At 39.1% G+C, this 18,427-nt stretch overlaps 1 protein-coding gene across 1 annotated transcript in view; it reads left to right on the top strand.

Annotated features, from left to right (window-relative positions):
• LOC114045644 (death-associated protein-like 1) overlaps positions 1–12,714 on the top strand; it is a 35,340-nt gene extending 22,626 nt beyond the window's left edge. Inside the window, exons 3-4 of the mRNA XM_027865709.1 lie at positions 2,044–2,104; positions 12,346–12,714. Coding sequence (XP_027721510.1) covers positions 2,044–2,104; positions 12,346–12,462 — 178 coding nt within the window. The 3' untranslated portion in view covers positions 12,463–12,714. The remainder of the gene's footprint in view (positions 1–2,043; positions 2,105–12,345) is intronic.
• The last annotated feature ends 5,713 nt before the right edge of the window (positions 12,715–18,427 follow it).

Below are 18,427 nucleotides of genomic sequence, written 5' to 3'. Positions count from 1 at the left end.
GTCACGAAGAGTCAGACACGACTGAACAACGTGACAACTAGAAATTGCCCATTATAAACTCATAATTGTAGCCTTTTTCTTTATTTGGTCATTCTTTTGCTGTGTGGTTATAGCTAATATGTGAAACTACTATTCTCATGTTATTTGGGAAAATACGTTATTTCACCAAGATTTTTAAAACTTAATACTTGTCTTTCCTCAAATTCTTTTTTTTAGTTTTATATTTACTATAGTTTATCTGTTCTATAGCCAGTTTCATTGTTTCATTTTCTGAATCCAGATTTTCTTTTTACAATTTTGAAATATATTTGTAAATATAATATTGTATTAGCTTATTTTTACATATTTCAGTCTTAAGATATACATTTTAAATGCTTAAAATATATAATTTTTTAAGAGTATGTTTTCCTTTTTCTAAATTTTGGAATATGTATGTGTGTATATGTATATGTCTGTGTATATATGTGTGTGTGTGTACATATATGTATACAATTTTTTTTCTCTATGATACCAGGTTGCTTCTAGGCAGCTAGGTGGCACAGTACATAGAGTGCTAGAACTGGAGTCAGGAAGGCCTGAGTTTGAATTTAGCCTCAGAAACTTACTAGCTATGTGACTCTGGATAAGTTGCTTAACCCCTTAGTATCTCAGTTTCCTTATCTGTAAAATGGGAATAATAAGAGAACCTACTTTTCGGGACTGTTGTGAGGGCCAAATGAGATAATCGTGTGTAAAGTGCTTTGCAAACCTTAAATCACTAAAAATTCTAATTATTATTATTGTCTTCTTGTAAAACAAACCTTGGGTCTGTGCAAGGAAATATTTGATGACCTGCTCTCTGCAAAAAAAAATGTATATAAAGTGTAGACAGGACACACCTTTAAATCTAATATGCCTTATTAACATTTTCTCCATCACTTTCTTAAATCTAGACAATCAATAAGAGAATAAATCAAGCTCCCATTTGTAGTGCTTGCCAGTTTATAAAATATGAATGCTCACATTGGAAATGTAACCATCAGCTCAGTTGCAGCTGACTCCAACAGGCTCCTGTATAGGCCCAGAAATCTCAGTATCTTGGAAACCCCATGCTGTCTGAATATTCCTCTGCTCTCAGGGTCCAGATCATTCCTTTCTATGGGCCTCGAGAAGATGGAGGCACAATATTAATACTGTCTTATGCTACAGAAATATTGAAATGAGAAAGAAAATGGTAACTGAAATATACCTTACCAGCTAAACTACACGAACGATGATTATTAACAAGCTGGAATTGGTCGGGAAACCTGAGCAGCATGTCAGTAGCTTACCTTCACTTCTGGAATGAATGTCTTTAATCACTCCAACGCAGCATTTTCGTGGGTGAACAACTCTCATTACATTTTCTAGGAAAATTGCCTTTTAAAAAAAATGGAGAGTGCTTCAGAGTAAATAAATAACTGAATGCAATAAATCATTGTCTTTAATCCTAGTGACTGGGCAAACAAATATGAGCCCTTCAGATGTCAAATGCATGGTCTCCCTCAGGAAATTGTACCGTCAGCTCACACTTGGATGTAATATGACAAACTGCCCTATGGCCCAAAATTCTGCCTACAAAGCTTGGCCAGCTACCTGGCCGCCAAGATCTAGAGCCTTGTAGCCATGGAAAGAAGGAAGGAAATGAATATCTATACAGCACCTACTATGTGCCAGGCACTGTGCTAAGCACTTTACAAATATCTCATTTGATCCTTACAATATCACAAGGTAGGTGGTACTATCATCCCCATTTTACAGTTGAGGAAACTGAGGCAGACAGAGGTTAAGTGATTTGGCTAGAGTCAAGCAACTAGTGAATATCTGAGTCAGAATTTGAACTCAAGTCCTTCTGACTCCAGGGCCAATGCTCTCTCTTCACTGCACCGGCTAGGTTGGAAAGCAGAAAGTTGTGTCAGGCATGGCCAAAGTAGAAAATGCAGTCCACATACCATACGTGAATGTTTTAGAGGGGGAAGGAAGGAGGCCAAAATCTCACACGAAATTTCTTTTTTGTCTTCACAGTGCTCTTGCCAATGTTGCTAAAATGCAAAGTATGGTGATATTGAATGATACTCTAGAGAAGGTAAGTATGGGTGAGGAATATACACAGAGAGACAAAAACATTTACCTCAGAGCCGTAACTAGGACAGGACAATTGGGACTTTTGCCCAGGCCACCAAAAATTAGAGGAAGCCTATAGCATATATACTTCTTCAGCATCTAGAAACAACTGAGTTTAGCCTCTACTTAGTAAGACAGTTAAAACTGAAAACTACCATGTGGTCCTCATACTGTCTCTTAGTTGTACCTCAGATGAGCTCTGACTTGGCCTTGCCTGATTTCCTTTCTTTGTCCATTGGCACTTGTGTCCCAAGGTCTCTTATTTCCCTCCCCTAAATATGTATTCAAACAAACAGACAAAACAGTTGATTTGGAGAATGTTTTGCACTATTTGTCTCCAGGCACCAAAATTGATAGCCATGCCTAACAAAGGAATCAGCTCTTGGAAAAGAAGTCATTCTCCATCAATGACAATGGAGTGCAGAATGTTTTGGCTAAGAGATATCACTTTTCAAAGCAATGTTCCAAAGGTGGATGTTTAATAAATCCCTTTGAAAATAGAACTGGAAGCAAAAGCAAAAAATCATGCAGCAGACCTCACAAAACTGTCCCTCTACAACCCAAATTCATTCCTAAGAATATTAGGCTTTTTTAAAAGAAAGAAAAAGTAGTTTCTTTGCCCCCTAGAAATCAAGCAATTTTTTTCTCCTGATCTTCTTGGCAACATAAACTGCTTTCCAAATTCACTGCAGAAAGGAAAATCTGAGCTGCGGATTGAGGATGGGATGACATCTGGGGATCTGGATTGGGGGAGTGACCCAGCTCAGGTCAATTTGAGGCTTGTACAATGGACTTATTTTGATATCCTATAGTTCCTCCAAGGACCTTCACAAACTCTTACCTGACAAAATAAGTCTTGTATGGACAGGTAAGTGGCACACAGCAGATAGAGAGGCTGAGCCTGGTATCAATCAAGATCTGAGTTCGAATGAAGCCTCGGACGCTGACTAGCTGTATGACTCTGGGCAAATCACTTAATCTGTTTGCCTCAGTTTCCTCATTTGCAAAATGGGGATAATAATGGTACCTATCTCCCAAGGTTATTGTGATAATCAAATGAGATAATAATTGTAAAGCACTCAGCACAAATTCCTGGCACACGGTAAATTCCATATAAATGTTAGCTGGTATTAATATTTTTAGATGTTGGCGGTTAAGTGTTCCTTACCACACTCCTGCAAAGTGTATAGTGGAAATTGCATAGACACTGAAGTAACAAGTTGTTTACTCATGTCCAACTCTTTGTGACCCCATTTGGAGTTTTCTCGGCAAAGATACTGGAATGGTTTTGTTCTCCAGGTCATTTTCCAGATGAGGAAACTGAGGCAAAAGGTGCTAAGTGACATGCCTAAGGTCACACAGCTAATAAGTATCTGAGGTCAGATTTGAACTCAGGTCTTCCTAGGCCCAGTGCTCTATCCACTGCACCACCTAGCTACCCTAAAAGTAAGAAGACCAGGGCTCCAATGCTGGCTCTTCCACTTGCTATGGTGTTGCTATGACCACTCTAGGCTTCAGTTTCCTCATGCATGAAATGAGAGAGTTGGACTTAAGGTCTTTTAGGGTCCCTTCTTGTTCTAAATCTTTAATCCTAAATAACTATATTCCAGATGTTGATGAGAACATCTCCTGATGTTCTTACATTTGTCATCAATTCAATGTGCCAAGAGGGAGAAACTAAAGAAGGCTTCTCAAGCTTATTACAAGGAAGACCTATAGTAACTCTGCTCTCCTTCCTTGTCAAAAGCACTATGATTTCCATGAACCAATGGCAAGAGGCCTAAATAGGAGGTCTGCAAGATACTGCTGTCAAATTGAATGAAATGAGCCTCCACTGCTCCATCTCCCTGCTCCCCTCTGTAACACTGTCTATTTATTGGCTATGATTTCTAGGTCTGTTCACTTGTTTTGTTCTGGATTTGGTATTTTTTCTTCCTATATCAGTAAAATGAAAATGTGCTAACACCATCTGGAATATTAAAAGGAGAAAAACATAGGCTGTGGATACAAAGAACAGCCTTCCAATTCTGACAACTCATTCAGATCCCTCAAATAGAACCACTGAATTTCTAAGCTGTGCGGGTCTTCAGAGGTCATCTGGTGCAACCTAAACCTGATCAGGAATCTCTCTTGTAACAAAGAGAGGAATGGTGATTGGTCATCAAGTGCCCAGTCACTTTAGTGATTGTAATATAATCCATTCTACTTTTGGACCACTCCAAGTGAGAGCCGGTATATCCTTCTATCAATTGGAAATCTGCCTTTCGGCAATTTCCACCCATTGTTTCTGGTCCTGCTCTCTGGAGCAAAATAAGCCGACTCCCTCTTCTGTACCACAGCCCTTCAAATATTTTAAGACAGCAATTATTCTTATTTGCCATGTCACACATTCCTCATTCCTTTCCCAGTAGCACAGAGTTGCACAGGTCCTGTGTAAGCAACATAGCCTTTATTTCCACTTCTGATCATGCTTCCTTTTCTCTGCTCACTGACTGTCTTTTTAGCGTGGTGCAGTGGATTCAGGGCAGTCAGAAAGACCTGGATTCAGATTCTGCCTCTGAAACTAACCAGCTGTGTGACCAAGAGAAAGCCATTTAAACTTTCTAAGCCTTAGTTTCTTCATCTGTAAAATTAGGATAATAATTTCTATAATACTTACAGTGTTGTTTACAAAACTCAAATTAGATAATGCATGTAAAGCAGTCACACATTTATTAAACAATCAAGCATTTATTAAGCACTTGCTTCTAAGTGCTAGGAATACGAAGACAAGAAGAAAGTCCCTGCTCTCAAGGAGCTTACATTCTAATGGGGGAAGACAACACATAAAAGTCTTTTATCAGCATCTTTGTTCGGTCATTTCCAGTTGTGTCTGACTCTTCCTGATCCCATTTGGGGTTTTCTTGGCAAAGATAGTGGAGCGGTTTGCCATTTCCTTCTCCAGCTCACTTTACAGATGAGGAAACTGAGGCAAACAGAGTTAAGTGACTTGTCCAGGGTAATGCAGCTAGCCAGTGCCTAACTCAGGAAGATGAGTCTTTCTAACTCCATGCCTGACACTCTATCTATATAAGGCTGCCCTTGTCAGCCTCTAGAACTACTGTTACTAGCTTTTCCGCATTGATTGTCATTAAATGTACTTGAAGAAAGGCAATCCAGAGCAGTGAGTTATATTTCTGATCATCATTAAGATTATTCCTTTTCCATTGCTTTACTTTCTTCCAGCCCTAGTCCTAGTGCTCATGCTCATTTGCATGTTTACTTTAGGACTTAAATCTAAGGCATCATTTTCAAGTTTTGTTCCATAGAATCCCAGGATTCCAGTAGGCCTTTCTAAGAGTTCCTGGAAAGAAGGAACGAGGATCATATAAACATATTTAATCTATTGTACTCAATCATACCAGCCTCACTCCAAAATTCACCTAGGATTTTAAATTTGTGAGGAATAACATACAAAATAAGTCTATAAAGACTTCTGCCAAGGGGTTGGATACAGGTTGGAATTATATCCATATTTAAGAAATCCCTCACATGCTCACCCAATTACTGACCTTACCCTCACTCTCTGTAGACCCATTCATTTTGCAAAGAACAAAAGGCCAAATGGCTCCTTCTAAATCTTTTTTTGTTTAATTTGGGTGGTGGAAAGGGTTTTTTTTTTTGCAGAATTTAAATTAATGACATTCAAATTTGTGAATCTAAACTTGTGACAATTTATTTTTGTGGATTTAAACTTATGAAACCCTGGCTCCACTTCCATTTGTAAGCATAAACAAATGCAAATTGTTTTCAAAAAATGCACACAACCAAAATGCTTGTTTAGAATATTGTTTATTTTTGAGACACTTGATATACTTTATTATTATATTTATTGTGTTGTTTCCCAAAGTATTTCCACACTATGATTTTGTCAGTTAGATAGTACAAGTGTGTTTATCCCTATTTTGTAGATAAGGAAACTGAGTCTCAGGTTAAGTAACTTGCTCTTCTGTGGTCTAGTAAGGGGTAAAGCTAACTAGTAAGGGGTAAAGCCTTTGATTCTGTGCATAGTATTTTTTCCACTACCCCATGCTGTATAAACTTTACAGACCTTATTTCACCTTCTCATGGATATCATCAGTACATCCCTAAAAGATGAGGGTGGAGTAGACTTATACTATCACCCCTTGTAGTAGGAAGCAACTAGTACCATGAAGCGAGGAATCCAGATTCATGAAGAGAGGAATCCTAAATCATGTCTCTAGCCATTTGATTGTATGACTTTATCTCCCAGCCTTTAGAATTAGTTATATCTTCATACCTAAGCAGCTAGGTGGTACAATGGGTAGAGTGCCAGGCTTGGACTTAGGAAGATTCATCTTTGTGAGTTCAAATCTGGCCTGACACTTACTAGTTCTGTGACCATGGGCAAGTCACTTAACCCTGTTTGCCTCAGTTTCCTCATCTGTAAAATGAGTTGGAAAAGGAAATGACAAACCACTCCAGTATCTTTGCCAAGAAAACCCCAAATGGGGTCACAAAGAGTTGGATACGAATGAGCAACAATGACGATGTATCTCTTTAGGCAGAGAGTATGTATATGACTGGTCTAGAAATTAAATCCATCTCCCTCATTTACCAGTTGTATGCTAGGTGGCACATCCAGGCTACACCTGGAATCAAGGAGACTTGAGTTCAAATTTAGCCTTAGACACTTGTGTGATTCTGAGTAAGACATTTATCATCTTTCTGCCTTGGTTTCCTCATTGGCAAAAATGGGGATAATAGCACCTTCCTCACAGGGTGATCAGGATCAAATGAGATAATATTTGTAAAGTGTTTTGCAATCCTTAAAACATGATAGAAATGCTAGCTATTGTTATTGTTTTGCCTTGAAAAACTCATCTAAATTCTCTGGTCCTCATCTATTAAAGAAAATAAAAACATGAATCAGATTCTGAGCATAATAATACCTGATCTGTTAACTCAATAGCTTGTTTGTGATTGACAGGAGCAGCTGGAAAGAACACTAATTCTAGAATCAGAAGGTGTGGGTTTAAATCTCACCACTTCTGTGACCTTGGGCAGGTCATTTAATCTTCATGAGTTTTTCACCTGTGTAAAATGAAGGGACCCCAAAGTTTCCTCTAGATCTATGACCCTAAACAATCTACTTTGAAATTAAATGTGTTATATAATTGATATTATATTGCTTGACTTCTCAATGGATGGGGAGAGAATTCAGAACTCAAAAATTTTTTTTAAAGATGTTAAAAATAAACAAATTTATTTTTTTTAAAGAAAGAAAGAGTGTTAGATACATTCTGGGCATATATAGGGTTGTGGGTGGAATCAAGGTTAAAGTTGTGTCCATTTTCCAAGTTACCAGCAAGGTCAGCGAGTCCTTTGTAAGATGGAATTGGCAGAAGGCTCTCAAGAGAAAGCTTTCTGTTGTCTTATAGGTGAGGGTCCTGTCGTGGGAGTATCTTTGAGTTTCACTGACTCTGTCTGGATGTTTTGTTGTAAGCACTTTGCTTAACCGTGTATGGAAATTGAAGTGCCGACTATAGACTTTGAAGTTAACATCCTGTAAAGAAGAGTAGGAAGAAAGAGCTGTCTGGTACTATCATCCAAATGTGGGCTCAAAAGGGGAGAGCCGTGCTGGTCTCCACACCTCAAAAGCAGCTTTCACAACCAAAGCCAGAAAGAATTTTATTCTTTTCGATTTTCTCTTTGAACAGGCTAGTTATAAACAGAGAGGTCGCATAGCTTTGGAGGCAGGAAAACCTGAGTTCAAGTGCTACCCCAAACAACGTAGCCTCTTGGTGCCTCCGGGCAACTAAGACCATTCATTATAAAAGTGTTGCTGAGCTACATCTCTGGAGGGAGGTGCCTTACTGTGAATTTTCAACCTGGATAAAATCATGGGTCCCAACCTCACTCGCACGAAACACAGCCAAACACAGGGTTAGGTCAATAGTTCATATGTTTCTAACACTTTGAGGCTTACAAAAGGCTTTTTCTCCCCCAAAACCTTTGGAGGATTTTTGTGCTGTTTATTTTGTTTTGTTTCTTCCTAGGCCTAGATTTCTTTATTGGAGGGTGCTACCCATGAGAAAACTCCCTCTCCCACAGCAGATTCTGAAGCTGGCTTGCAGCTTAGTTTTAGAGTTGCCAGGAGCACTGAGGGACTCAGTGATGCACCCTGGTTACCCAGACAGCATGTATCAGAGTTAGATTTGAACCTAGGTCTTCCTAACTCTGAGACTGCCTCTCATTGTCTGCAACCATAAATCTTAAAGCTCTCTATTAATGTGTTTAAGACTATTAAGCCTCAAATGCAGGCATACTCTGATTTTTGAAAAAATTTCTATTGATTTACTTTAAAACTTCAATACTATTCCCCCCTGTCATAGAGGCTGAATGGTATCCATTTAGTTCTGACCATGAACTCCTTTTTCATGTAGAGTCAAAAGTATATCTCTGCTTTATAAACTTAGCTGCCAAAATCAAGATTGTCTTACCTTAAGCCCAGGCAGGGAAGGAAAAAAAACCCTTAATTGCCAATAATGCTATTATTCTGCAAGGAGTAATAATGAAAAATCCAGAGCTCCCACAAGTTTAGATGCCAAATACCAGCTGAAAAACACATCCTGCCTACACACACACACACACACACACACACACACACACACCCTTTTTCTCTGTGAGTTATGTGTTCATAAATTCTCTGTACTTATTGTTAAGTCAGCCTTTAATAAATAGATCTTCTCTGGCCTCTGCTCCATTCTGCCAACACATTTGTAGGTCATTTTAATTTATGTTCTTTAAAAAAATTTTTTTAATCTGTTTTTTGGACTTCTATTTTTTTTTATCAAATATTTATTTTTTTCTCCCTCCACCCTCCACTTCCACTGAAAAAAGTGGGAAGAAAAAGACCCTTATAACAAATGTGCATAGTTAAGCAAAACAAATTCTCACATTGGCCATGTCAAGGGCCCTATGTCTCATCCTCCATCTTGAATCTATCATCTCTGTGTCAGGAGGATGGTAGCATGTTTCACCGTTTGTCCTCTGGAATTTTGGTTGATCATTACATTGACCAGGGTTCTTAAGCCTTTCAAAATAAGGTTTTTCTTTTAACATTGTTATGAATGTAAAACTCTTTCTCCTGGTTCTGCTCACTTCATTCTGCATCAGATCATACAAGTTTTCTAAGGTTTCTCTGAACCTATCCCTCTTGTTGTTTACTACTTCATAATAGTTTTCTTAATTTATATTCAATTTAGTTCTAGCCTGAGCTTCTTCTTGGACTCCTCCAAGCAATTCCAAAATGGAGATGAGGTGGGAAATAGCACAGGGAACACTGAAGCCTGCTGTGCCCCTTCCAGTGGAGATCTGGCATTAAAAATCCTTCAGCTTAGCAAACCTGCTCAGGACTATTAAACTATTTTCCTAACTGAAGCTATTTCCACTTCCTTCTGACACCCAATGATTTTTTTTTCTTTTTTCCAAACTCTATTAGGTCATATTGTTGTCTTGATAGAGGCACAAGGAAGCTGACTCAGCCTCCTGGCTTTTACAGTGAGCAAGCTCCACACTAGATAAGGGGTAGAATAGTGTTATAATAACATTTCCTTAGCTACTTAACCATCCCTACCAGTTTACAGGTTTCCCAAATAACACTGGGGCTTAACAAATGGAAAATAATTATTATGATGATATTAAACAATATGTGCTTCCAAATTGTGTTTTTTCCACTTCTTTCCTTCTTTGTCTTTCCAACTGTCAGCTCTCACCTCCTTTCTCCTTTTCCAACTCCACAATTACATATGATATTACCTGTGGTCCTTTTTCTTTTTCAGCCCTTGCATGTTGCACCACCTCCCCTCTGGCTAACTGCCCAGATTTCAGTTACATAAGTGTGGTTTGGGGTTTGTTTGTTTTAAAAATAATTTTGTTAACCTCAAGTTGGACCTTGGCAGTCTGGTGATAGGGAGTCAGCCTCATAATCAGGAAGACCTGGGATCAAGTATGGACATTGGCTGTGAGACCCTGGCCAAATTACTTTACCTCTCAGGCAATTTTCTAAGGCTATTAATTAATGTGGAGTAGATAATCTACCTTGGAGAAAGGAGTTTTCATACCTGGATCTCCTTAAACTGATGAGGTCACAGATCTGGACCAAAAAAAAAAAAGTTGGACCTAAGCTTCTGATGAATAACCTGTCGAATTGTCTCCCTATTTATAACTCCTTGAACCCCATATAAATTTAATTCAAAAGGGATTTCTGATGGCAGAGACACCATTCAGCCTAGCCACTGAGTGAACCAAAGTAGGTGACTTCTTAAGGTTACTCCAAGTCTCTGGTATTACATTACTATTCTGATAATAATTGATCCCAACTGGAATAATGAAAATGCTGGTCTTGATTTTTTTCCCCTTAAGGAAGCCAAGAGGTCCTAGAAATTCACAGCTTTTCCCTCAGTTGCATTAAAACCATTCTGCTGACATTCAGCAAGGACTTGTCCTTTGGGATTTATTTGTTAAGAATGGGAGGAAACTATTTTTTTTTTCTGAGTTGAGTTCCCAGGATAGAGAACTCTGTGTGCCAAGAACCAAAAACAAAAACATTCACCAGGAGATAGGATACCCATATGTTTGCAATGACTTTGAATGGCCCAAAATACACCAGACAACTTCTCAAGGTTTGGTTCCAAAGCAGTTTAATACTGAGAGCCAAAAAGAATAGTTTTTCTCCCCTTCCTCTTCAACTTGGAATTCTACAATAAAGATTACCATAGAAATTTCCTGAGATTTAGAGAATGTCTTACTTTCTGGGAGATGAAGGTACCCTTAGGCACCATTAATATTTTATTTATGGTGCTTGGAATCCTACAACTGAAAAGAACCTGGAGAGCTGAGCTCTAACCCAAGTTCTCTAGGCTGTAAGAAGGATTAGACTAAGTAACCTTTAAGGTTCCTTCCAAAGTCATAGATCTAGTTAGGAGGATCTCAACAGCCATCTAGTAGAACCTCTTCTTTTTACAGATGAGGAAACTGAGGCCATTGGGGTTAAGTGACTTGTCCAAAGTGACACAGGAAGTAAGTATCCAAAGGTGGGATTTTAATCCATTTCACTTGACCCCAGGTCTGGAGCTCTTTCTACCATACCACATTGTCTCTTAATAAATAGCTCTTATAAATAGAGAAAATTTCACCTAAATTCGAAATGTTCTCAAAGTGTGCTCCAGGAAGCACTGGGGGTCCCCGGGACCCTTTCAGGAGCTTCAGGAGGTCAAAACTGTTTTCATAATAATAATAAGATATTTTAATTTCTAATGTGATAAGTATCAATGGATATAAACCCACAAAAATAAAAAACTTTTTGAGGGAATCTTCCATTGTTTTTAAGAGTATAAAGGGATCCTTAGACCAAAAAGTTGGAGAACTGCTGATCTAAATTATTTGGCACCATTGGTGGTACATCCTATTTTTAAAGATGGAAATTCTGTGATATCCCTTAGTTGATCCAGTGTTGAATTTCCTACTGCCAACTAGTTCTTTGTCCTAAATTTGTTACTATCACTCAAGCTCATTTCCTGTAGTTCTTTCTTTATTCGAGATGGCCACCAAGCTTCTTATGGTTATTTTCTTTATGCTTAAGTTATTAAATTATCCTTTGACTTCCTCTTCATTAACTATATAACCTAAACTATCTTAACCTTTCTTCAGAGATCCTCACCATTCTGGTTTTTCTTCTCAGAATTCTTTTCTGTTTTCACATCCCTTTTCAAAGATAAAGACTCACAGCCACAAAGTTACTACAATAATGTTTTTTAATGCTGCAAGTGACTCATTTCTGGCATGACTGGTCATCTGTGTCTTTAAGAAAAGTAACATGGGGGTAGAGGTCATGGGGAAGAACCAGACTTTTACATACTCTAGCCCTTGTAAGGGGTATGGGCTCAAGGAGAAGTTACTGAGAATGCAGTCAAGCTCAACAGAGCCGGTTCATGTGACCTGACGGCTTTCTACTGTTTTAACATTTTATGGTCAAAAAAGTTTTCTTCCAAGACCAAGGTATAGAAAAGCTCAGTACTGATCATTCTTTCATTTCATTTTTCTTTTGTTCCTTTTGTTCTTTTTTGTGCTCTTTGTTCCAAAGAGTTGCACACAACTGAACAATAAATATTTATCAATTTTTGTTCTTTTTGTTTATAGATCAGTCATAAATTTCCAGCTGCACTCCAAGTGGCTCATCGGAAGCCAAGACCTGGCCTGGAAAAGACTGTCCCACCAAAAAGAATCTACATTATTCAACAGCCTCGAAAATGCTGAGCTGTGAAGTAAAATACAGATGTCTCTCTGACAGTAAAACTCACAGGTATCTCACCTAAAAAAAAAAAAAGAACAAAATTTTCCACAGATTTAAGCACACATATTTGGTAAAGAAAGTGTTGTTTTGGAACTTCCCTTTTGACTTTGGACAACAAAGTATTTGTGAATGTAAATTCAGTGCTTTTCTGTGTATCTTGGTTTATGTCATAGTTTTGTTCTCTAATAAAACTTTTTCCTGCTGTTATCTTATAATATGTGATTATGTCATTTTTGCAACTTTTCTTCACCTTCAAATCATGCAAGGACTTGGGGAGAACTACAGTGACATCAGCTCATTTGCTCAGGATCCATAGAAAATTTATTCCTCTGGCATTATAGGTTCCATGATGCTGAAGTTTGCTGTAGGATGTGAGTTAGCAGCTTACATTACCCATGCCAAAGATGGTGTAAAGCTTTATTTGAATTGGCAGGGAGAGCATACCTCTTCTCCCTTCAGTTGCTGTCAGCTTTGAGTCTGCATGGCAGGCATATACTCCTTTCCATACTTGTGAGTCAGTGGCCAGAAATCAAGGGCGATGCAGCAAGTTGGAAAGAGCAGTGATTTGGATTTGAAAGACCTGGGTCAAGAACCTAAGTCTGCCAGCTACTATATGACCTTAAGCAAAACACTTAACCTCTCTAGGCCTCAGTTTCTTCATCTATCCAATGAGAAGGTTGTACCAGTTGCCATTTAGGATCCTTTCCAACTCAAAAATCTATGTTCAGGTCACAATCAGATGTCTATCCTGCCCCCTTGTTCAGCAAAGAGTGGGCAACCACGGATAAGTATTCAAATTCATCCCTTACGCACTCTGCACACTCAAAATACAGAGATAGAAAGTCCACTCCTATAAAGGGGGAAGATTTATAACATGATGTCCAATGTTTCTTAATTCTTGGAAGCCCAAGGACCTGGCCAAGAGTGAATAGGTATGTGCCTCCATCTTCTCTCACGTATTTTGCATGTGTTAGTGTGTGTGTTCTCAAATAATTTTCTCTAGGAAGAGAATAAATCTGAAAAATAGGGAAATCTGGAATGAGTGATTTTGGGGGGGGGGGGGCTAGGCAATGGGGTTAAGTGACTTGCCCAGGGTCACACAGCTAGTAAGTGTTATGTGTTTGAGGTCACATTTGAACTCAGGTCCTCCTAAATCCAGGGCCAGTGCTCTATCCACTGCACCACCTAGCTGCTCCATGAGTGATGTTTTTAAAAAACATTTTAAATGACACAAAGTTTGGTTTTCTATGGCGAGTCAGGATTTGCTCCAACACAAGTTGGTGGTGGGCTGGAGTTGGAGTCTGGAAGATTTGGGTTCAAAGCCTGCTTTGGATACTTACTATCTATTTTGTCATTCAGTCCCTTTTCAGTCATGTCTGACACTTCATGACCCCATTTGGGGTTTTTTTGGGCAAAGATACTGGAGTGGTTTGCCATTTCCTTCTCCAGTTTATTTTACAGATGAGGAAACTGAGGCAAGTGGGATTAAGTGACTTGCCCAGGGTCATACAGTTAGTAAGAGTCTGAGGCCAGATTTTAACTCAGAGAGATGAATCTTCCTGACTCCAGACCCAGCACTCTATCCACTACACCACCTACCTGATTATCGTGTCTCAAACACAGTTCTGGGAACCTTCTTTACAATGGAGAATAGAAGTCTTTCGTGTACTTTTGAAATTCAAGACTCTGTCTCAGGTAGAAAAAGCATAGCAAAAAAGGTGGGAGGAGGAGAAAAGGTGCTTCTTTTTGTCAGAATCCTGAAAATATTGATGGAGCCAAGGACAGCAAGGAAGAGCCAGAGAAAGGGAGAACCAGACGTGGAAATGTGGAGATGTTCAGTAAAGGCTTATAGTTAGTGCAGGCATCACTAGGGAAGGTCGCCAATAAGCAGCTATTTTGGAAACATTGGCAACCTTATGGCACAGAAAGTCAAGTCAATAAGCATTTATTAAGCACCTACTATGTCAGGCACAGCACTAAATTCTGGGGGATACAAAGAAAGCAAAAGACAGTCCCTGCTCTTCACAGAGCTCGTCATCTAATGGGAGAGACAACATTCAAACAAATAAATCAAACATGTTACATAGAGAACACATGGGAGATAACAAAGGGAAGGCACCAGTTTCAAAGGGAACAGGAAAAGTATCTTATAGAAAATGGGATTTTAACTGGACTTGAAGGAAAGCAAGGAAGGTAAGAGATGAAGACAGAGAGAGAGCATTCCAGAAATGGGGACCAGCCAGTGCAGATGTACTATGAAGGAAGAATGTCTATGCTCTGGCGAAGGTGAACTAGTTTTCTCCAGGTACACATAAAGACAAATCAGACAGATGCACAGACACAGACACACGAACACACACACACACACACACACTCAGATAGGTGGCACAGTGGACAGAGTGCTGGATCTCAGAAAAACTCCTCCGAGTTCAAACCTGGCCTCAGACACTTACTAGCTGTGTGACCCTGGGCAAATCGCTTAACCCTGTTTGCCTCAGTTTCATAAGCTGGAGAAGGAAATGGCAAACCACTCCAGTATCTTAGCCAATAAAACCTCAAATGGGGTCACAAAGAGTTAGATACAAGTGAACAATAAATATTTATCAAAACAAACAAAAAATGATGTATGAAGAGTATTCCCTTCTAAGACTTCCTTTCTTGTTGCTGTTGTTGTTGTTGGTACAGCTAATAAGTATCTGAGTCCAGATTTGAACTCAGGTCTTCCTGATTCCAGGCCCAGCACTCTATCTACTGTACCACCTAGTGCAGAAATAGTCAGTACCACGGCTAGGATCAACACTGATGCTGAAGAAAAGCAGGGGAGCTGCCACAAGCAGTTACATTGGGCTGTCCTAGTGACAACGTATGGGGTGGCATTCTTGTAGATGTCTCAGGAGAAGAAACGGTTATTATCAACGCTCAAAGTTCTAACTAGGCTGGCTGACTTTTACTCATTAGGCAGTCCACTGGGTAGATAAGACCTAGATAAGCTTCAGGGATGAGGGTCCTTATTTTTGTTTGTTTGCTTTGTTTTACAAAGGCTAGGGATCTTTATTAACACTAGCAAACTGGTGTTGCTTAAGTCCAAACCCAAGGGTAAAACTATAAGGGAAATGGAGAATTGCAGAAGGGGGGAGGAAAGGGTGGAAGGAAGGGCACTGCCAACCTAATCTGGCAGAGCCAAGAGATTTTAATTGCTGCAATGCTTTCCATAATCTTTGGTCTCTGTTGTTCTTTACCACTCTGTAAATGTGTGTGTATGTGTGTGTGTACAGATACATATATATAATATATGTGTGTATGTATATATAGACATATACTGTATATGTGTATATACATATGCAAAACAAAAACCTTCATACATGTATATGAAGGTTTTCGTTATTTAGGATTTTTGTCATTGCAAGTGCCAATCTTTCACCACAATCCTATAAGCATGTGAATGTAAATGAATTTATATTGCTTGCTAGAAAATATTTATGTACACATTAATCTATATGGTAAATGGAGACCTTTGGTTTCCCTAACTTTAGAATCCTGGTGAAATTCTCCCCTCCCTCCCCCTACACCCTAGGACACCATTCAGTTAAAGAATCCAAGGGGAAAGCACTAATTTCTTAAAGCAAAGACTCTACTGTTTTCTCTCAGAGAAGCAAGCTCCAAGTCTTTTCCCTTTGGCTCAGCTCAATTGAAAGATATGGAGTAAAAACTCCTTGGAATACTTTGTTTGCTTTCACTTACCTATGCCAGTTTACTATTTTGCCTTACATCCCTAAACCATGGAGAAACCTCCTTGCTTCCAAAATTGTGATTGTATTCTTTGTAGCACCCTAGTTCTCATAAATAAAGTTTTTGAAGGTTAAGAAGAGATAGTAAAAGCGAGCCCCTTGAATACACTCTCACCATCCCACTTAGCCAGTCACTGGCCTAGAATCCCTGGAAAATAGAAAATGGAAACCCCTAACGTGAGTGGTATAAAGAAGGGAAGCTTGTAAGCCATCTTGGGGGATGGGTTCTGAGACTCTATTCACCATTCCCCCTACTATACCCTACCCCACCACCGCCACCACTGTGGTACTAACACAAGGTGGGGTTTTGTGCCAATATCTTCCCCTCACCTCCCCATTCCTACCCCACTAGCTGATCTGAAACAATAGGCTCCTGCACTGCCCACATTGCCAGTGGAAATCCATCTCTGGTCTCCTGAAATTCTTCTAAGAAACCTGAGGGTCACCATCCCTCTTCTTTCCCAACTAGCACCTTGGAGAACTACCTACTTTTCCATTCCCACATCACCTTTCTTCCACTAACTGATCTAAGACTCTGTGTTTCCAGATAACTGGTGGAAATTTAGGTCAAGAAATAGACATGAGGAACATCTATTCTCTACCCACCGGAGATGTCTATTAAATACAAATAATATCCTTCAACAAATCTCTTAGCTTCTCAACTTTCATGCATGTGGCCTATTTCTTTCTCCTCTTGTACCAGTTAATTTATCACAAATCATTCATGTAAAAAGTAATATAAACTTCACCCCCCCTTTTTTTTTGGCAAAGACAACAATAAAGGGAAAATGATAGTTTTTTGAGAATCTGTGGAAGAAGAAACACACTCATGCATTGTTGATGGAACTGTGAATTGTTCCAACCATTCTGGAATGCAGTTTGGAACCATGCCCAAAGTCATTAAATTGTGCATAGCTTTTCCCACCAGCAGTGGCAATATCACCACTAGGCAGCTACCATCCAAAGAGATCAGAGACAGAAAGAAATGTAGAAAAATATTCATAGCATATAAATAACGGCACTTTTTGTTTCTGTAAAGAACTGAAAACAAAGTGGATATCTGCCCATTGAGGAATGACAGAACAAATTTTGGTGTATGAACATAATGGAAAATTATTGTGCCATAAGAAATGACAAAAGAAATAGATTCAGAGAAGAGATCTGGTCCAAAATCTAAAAACTATATATGTTCACATAAATGTATAAGGGTAGGCACATGGTCTGTCCAAGGTCTGTATGTCAAGCCTTTATAGCTTGGCAGGACTTGCTACAGTTTCTGACCCAGGAGCACAGCCTGAAAGAACCAGGATCAGCTCCACACCATGTTGAAACTTTGGATTAAGATTTTAGTGGAAGATATGATGCCTTCTCTAAATAGAATAAGGATGATAGTGTTGGGGCAGTGCTTCACTTTGGAGAAGTTCATGAAACCTTAGCCAAGCTCAGGAAGCATCCAGGATGGTATCAATGAAATCAAATATTGAGAATCCGTTTATAAGAACATTCTATTTGTTTAGAAACACACACTGCCCCAAATTCAAAACACACCTTGTGTCAGGATACACTCAAAGCCACAGCTCAAAAGCCCCCACCAATGTTCCTTTTACTAGATCGCCAACAGAACACATTAGTTTGGAACAAAATACATTAGCTAGCATAGCAAAGTAGATAATAAGAGAAATTCTCTTCATATACATAAAAGTATACTTTCCCACAGATTCCTACAACAAACTACCTCCCCTGCAGAATACCTTACAGTTCCTATCCCTTCCTATTGCCTCTTTTCAAAATGGAAGGACCTAAGTGGTTTATTGGTATTTGCACTGGGTAGTCCTCCTACCTGCCCAATAGGTCAGTCCTCATGGCAAATGGTAGGAAATCCCGCTGCAACTATTAGATTGCATTGGGAATCTTAGTCCTACAACTATGAAGTTTTGAAGTGGACAACATGGCTTCTTCAGATGGACATCACAACTGAAGTGAAAAGTTTCCATTTGATCCTTCTCCCAAGACTGCCAATAGCACTGAGAGCAACTCAAAGGAAAACCTCCCAGAGAAAGAACTCAGCATCTCACGTCACCACCCTTAACAAGCCTTTGTTGCTTTTTCCACTCATGACAGAAGAGATTAGGTACAGTGG

The sequence above is a fragment of the Vombatus ursinus genome, unplaced genomic scaffold (genome assembly GCF_900497805.2).
Source record: "Vombatus ursinus unplaced genomic scaffold, bare-nosed wombat genome assembly UNPS02014779.1, whole genome shotgun sequence".
NCBI classification, from domain to species: Eukaryota; Metazoa; Chordata; class Mammalia; order Diprotodontia; family Vombatidae; genus Vombatus; species Vombatus ursinus.
The sequence above is the reverse complement of the archived record's forward strand: the minus strand, read 5'-3'. Positions and strand labels throughout refer to the sequence as shown.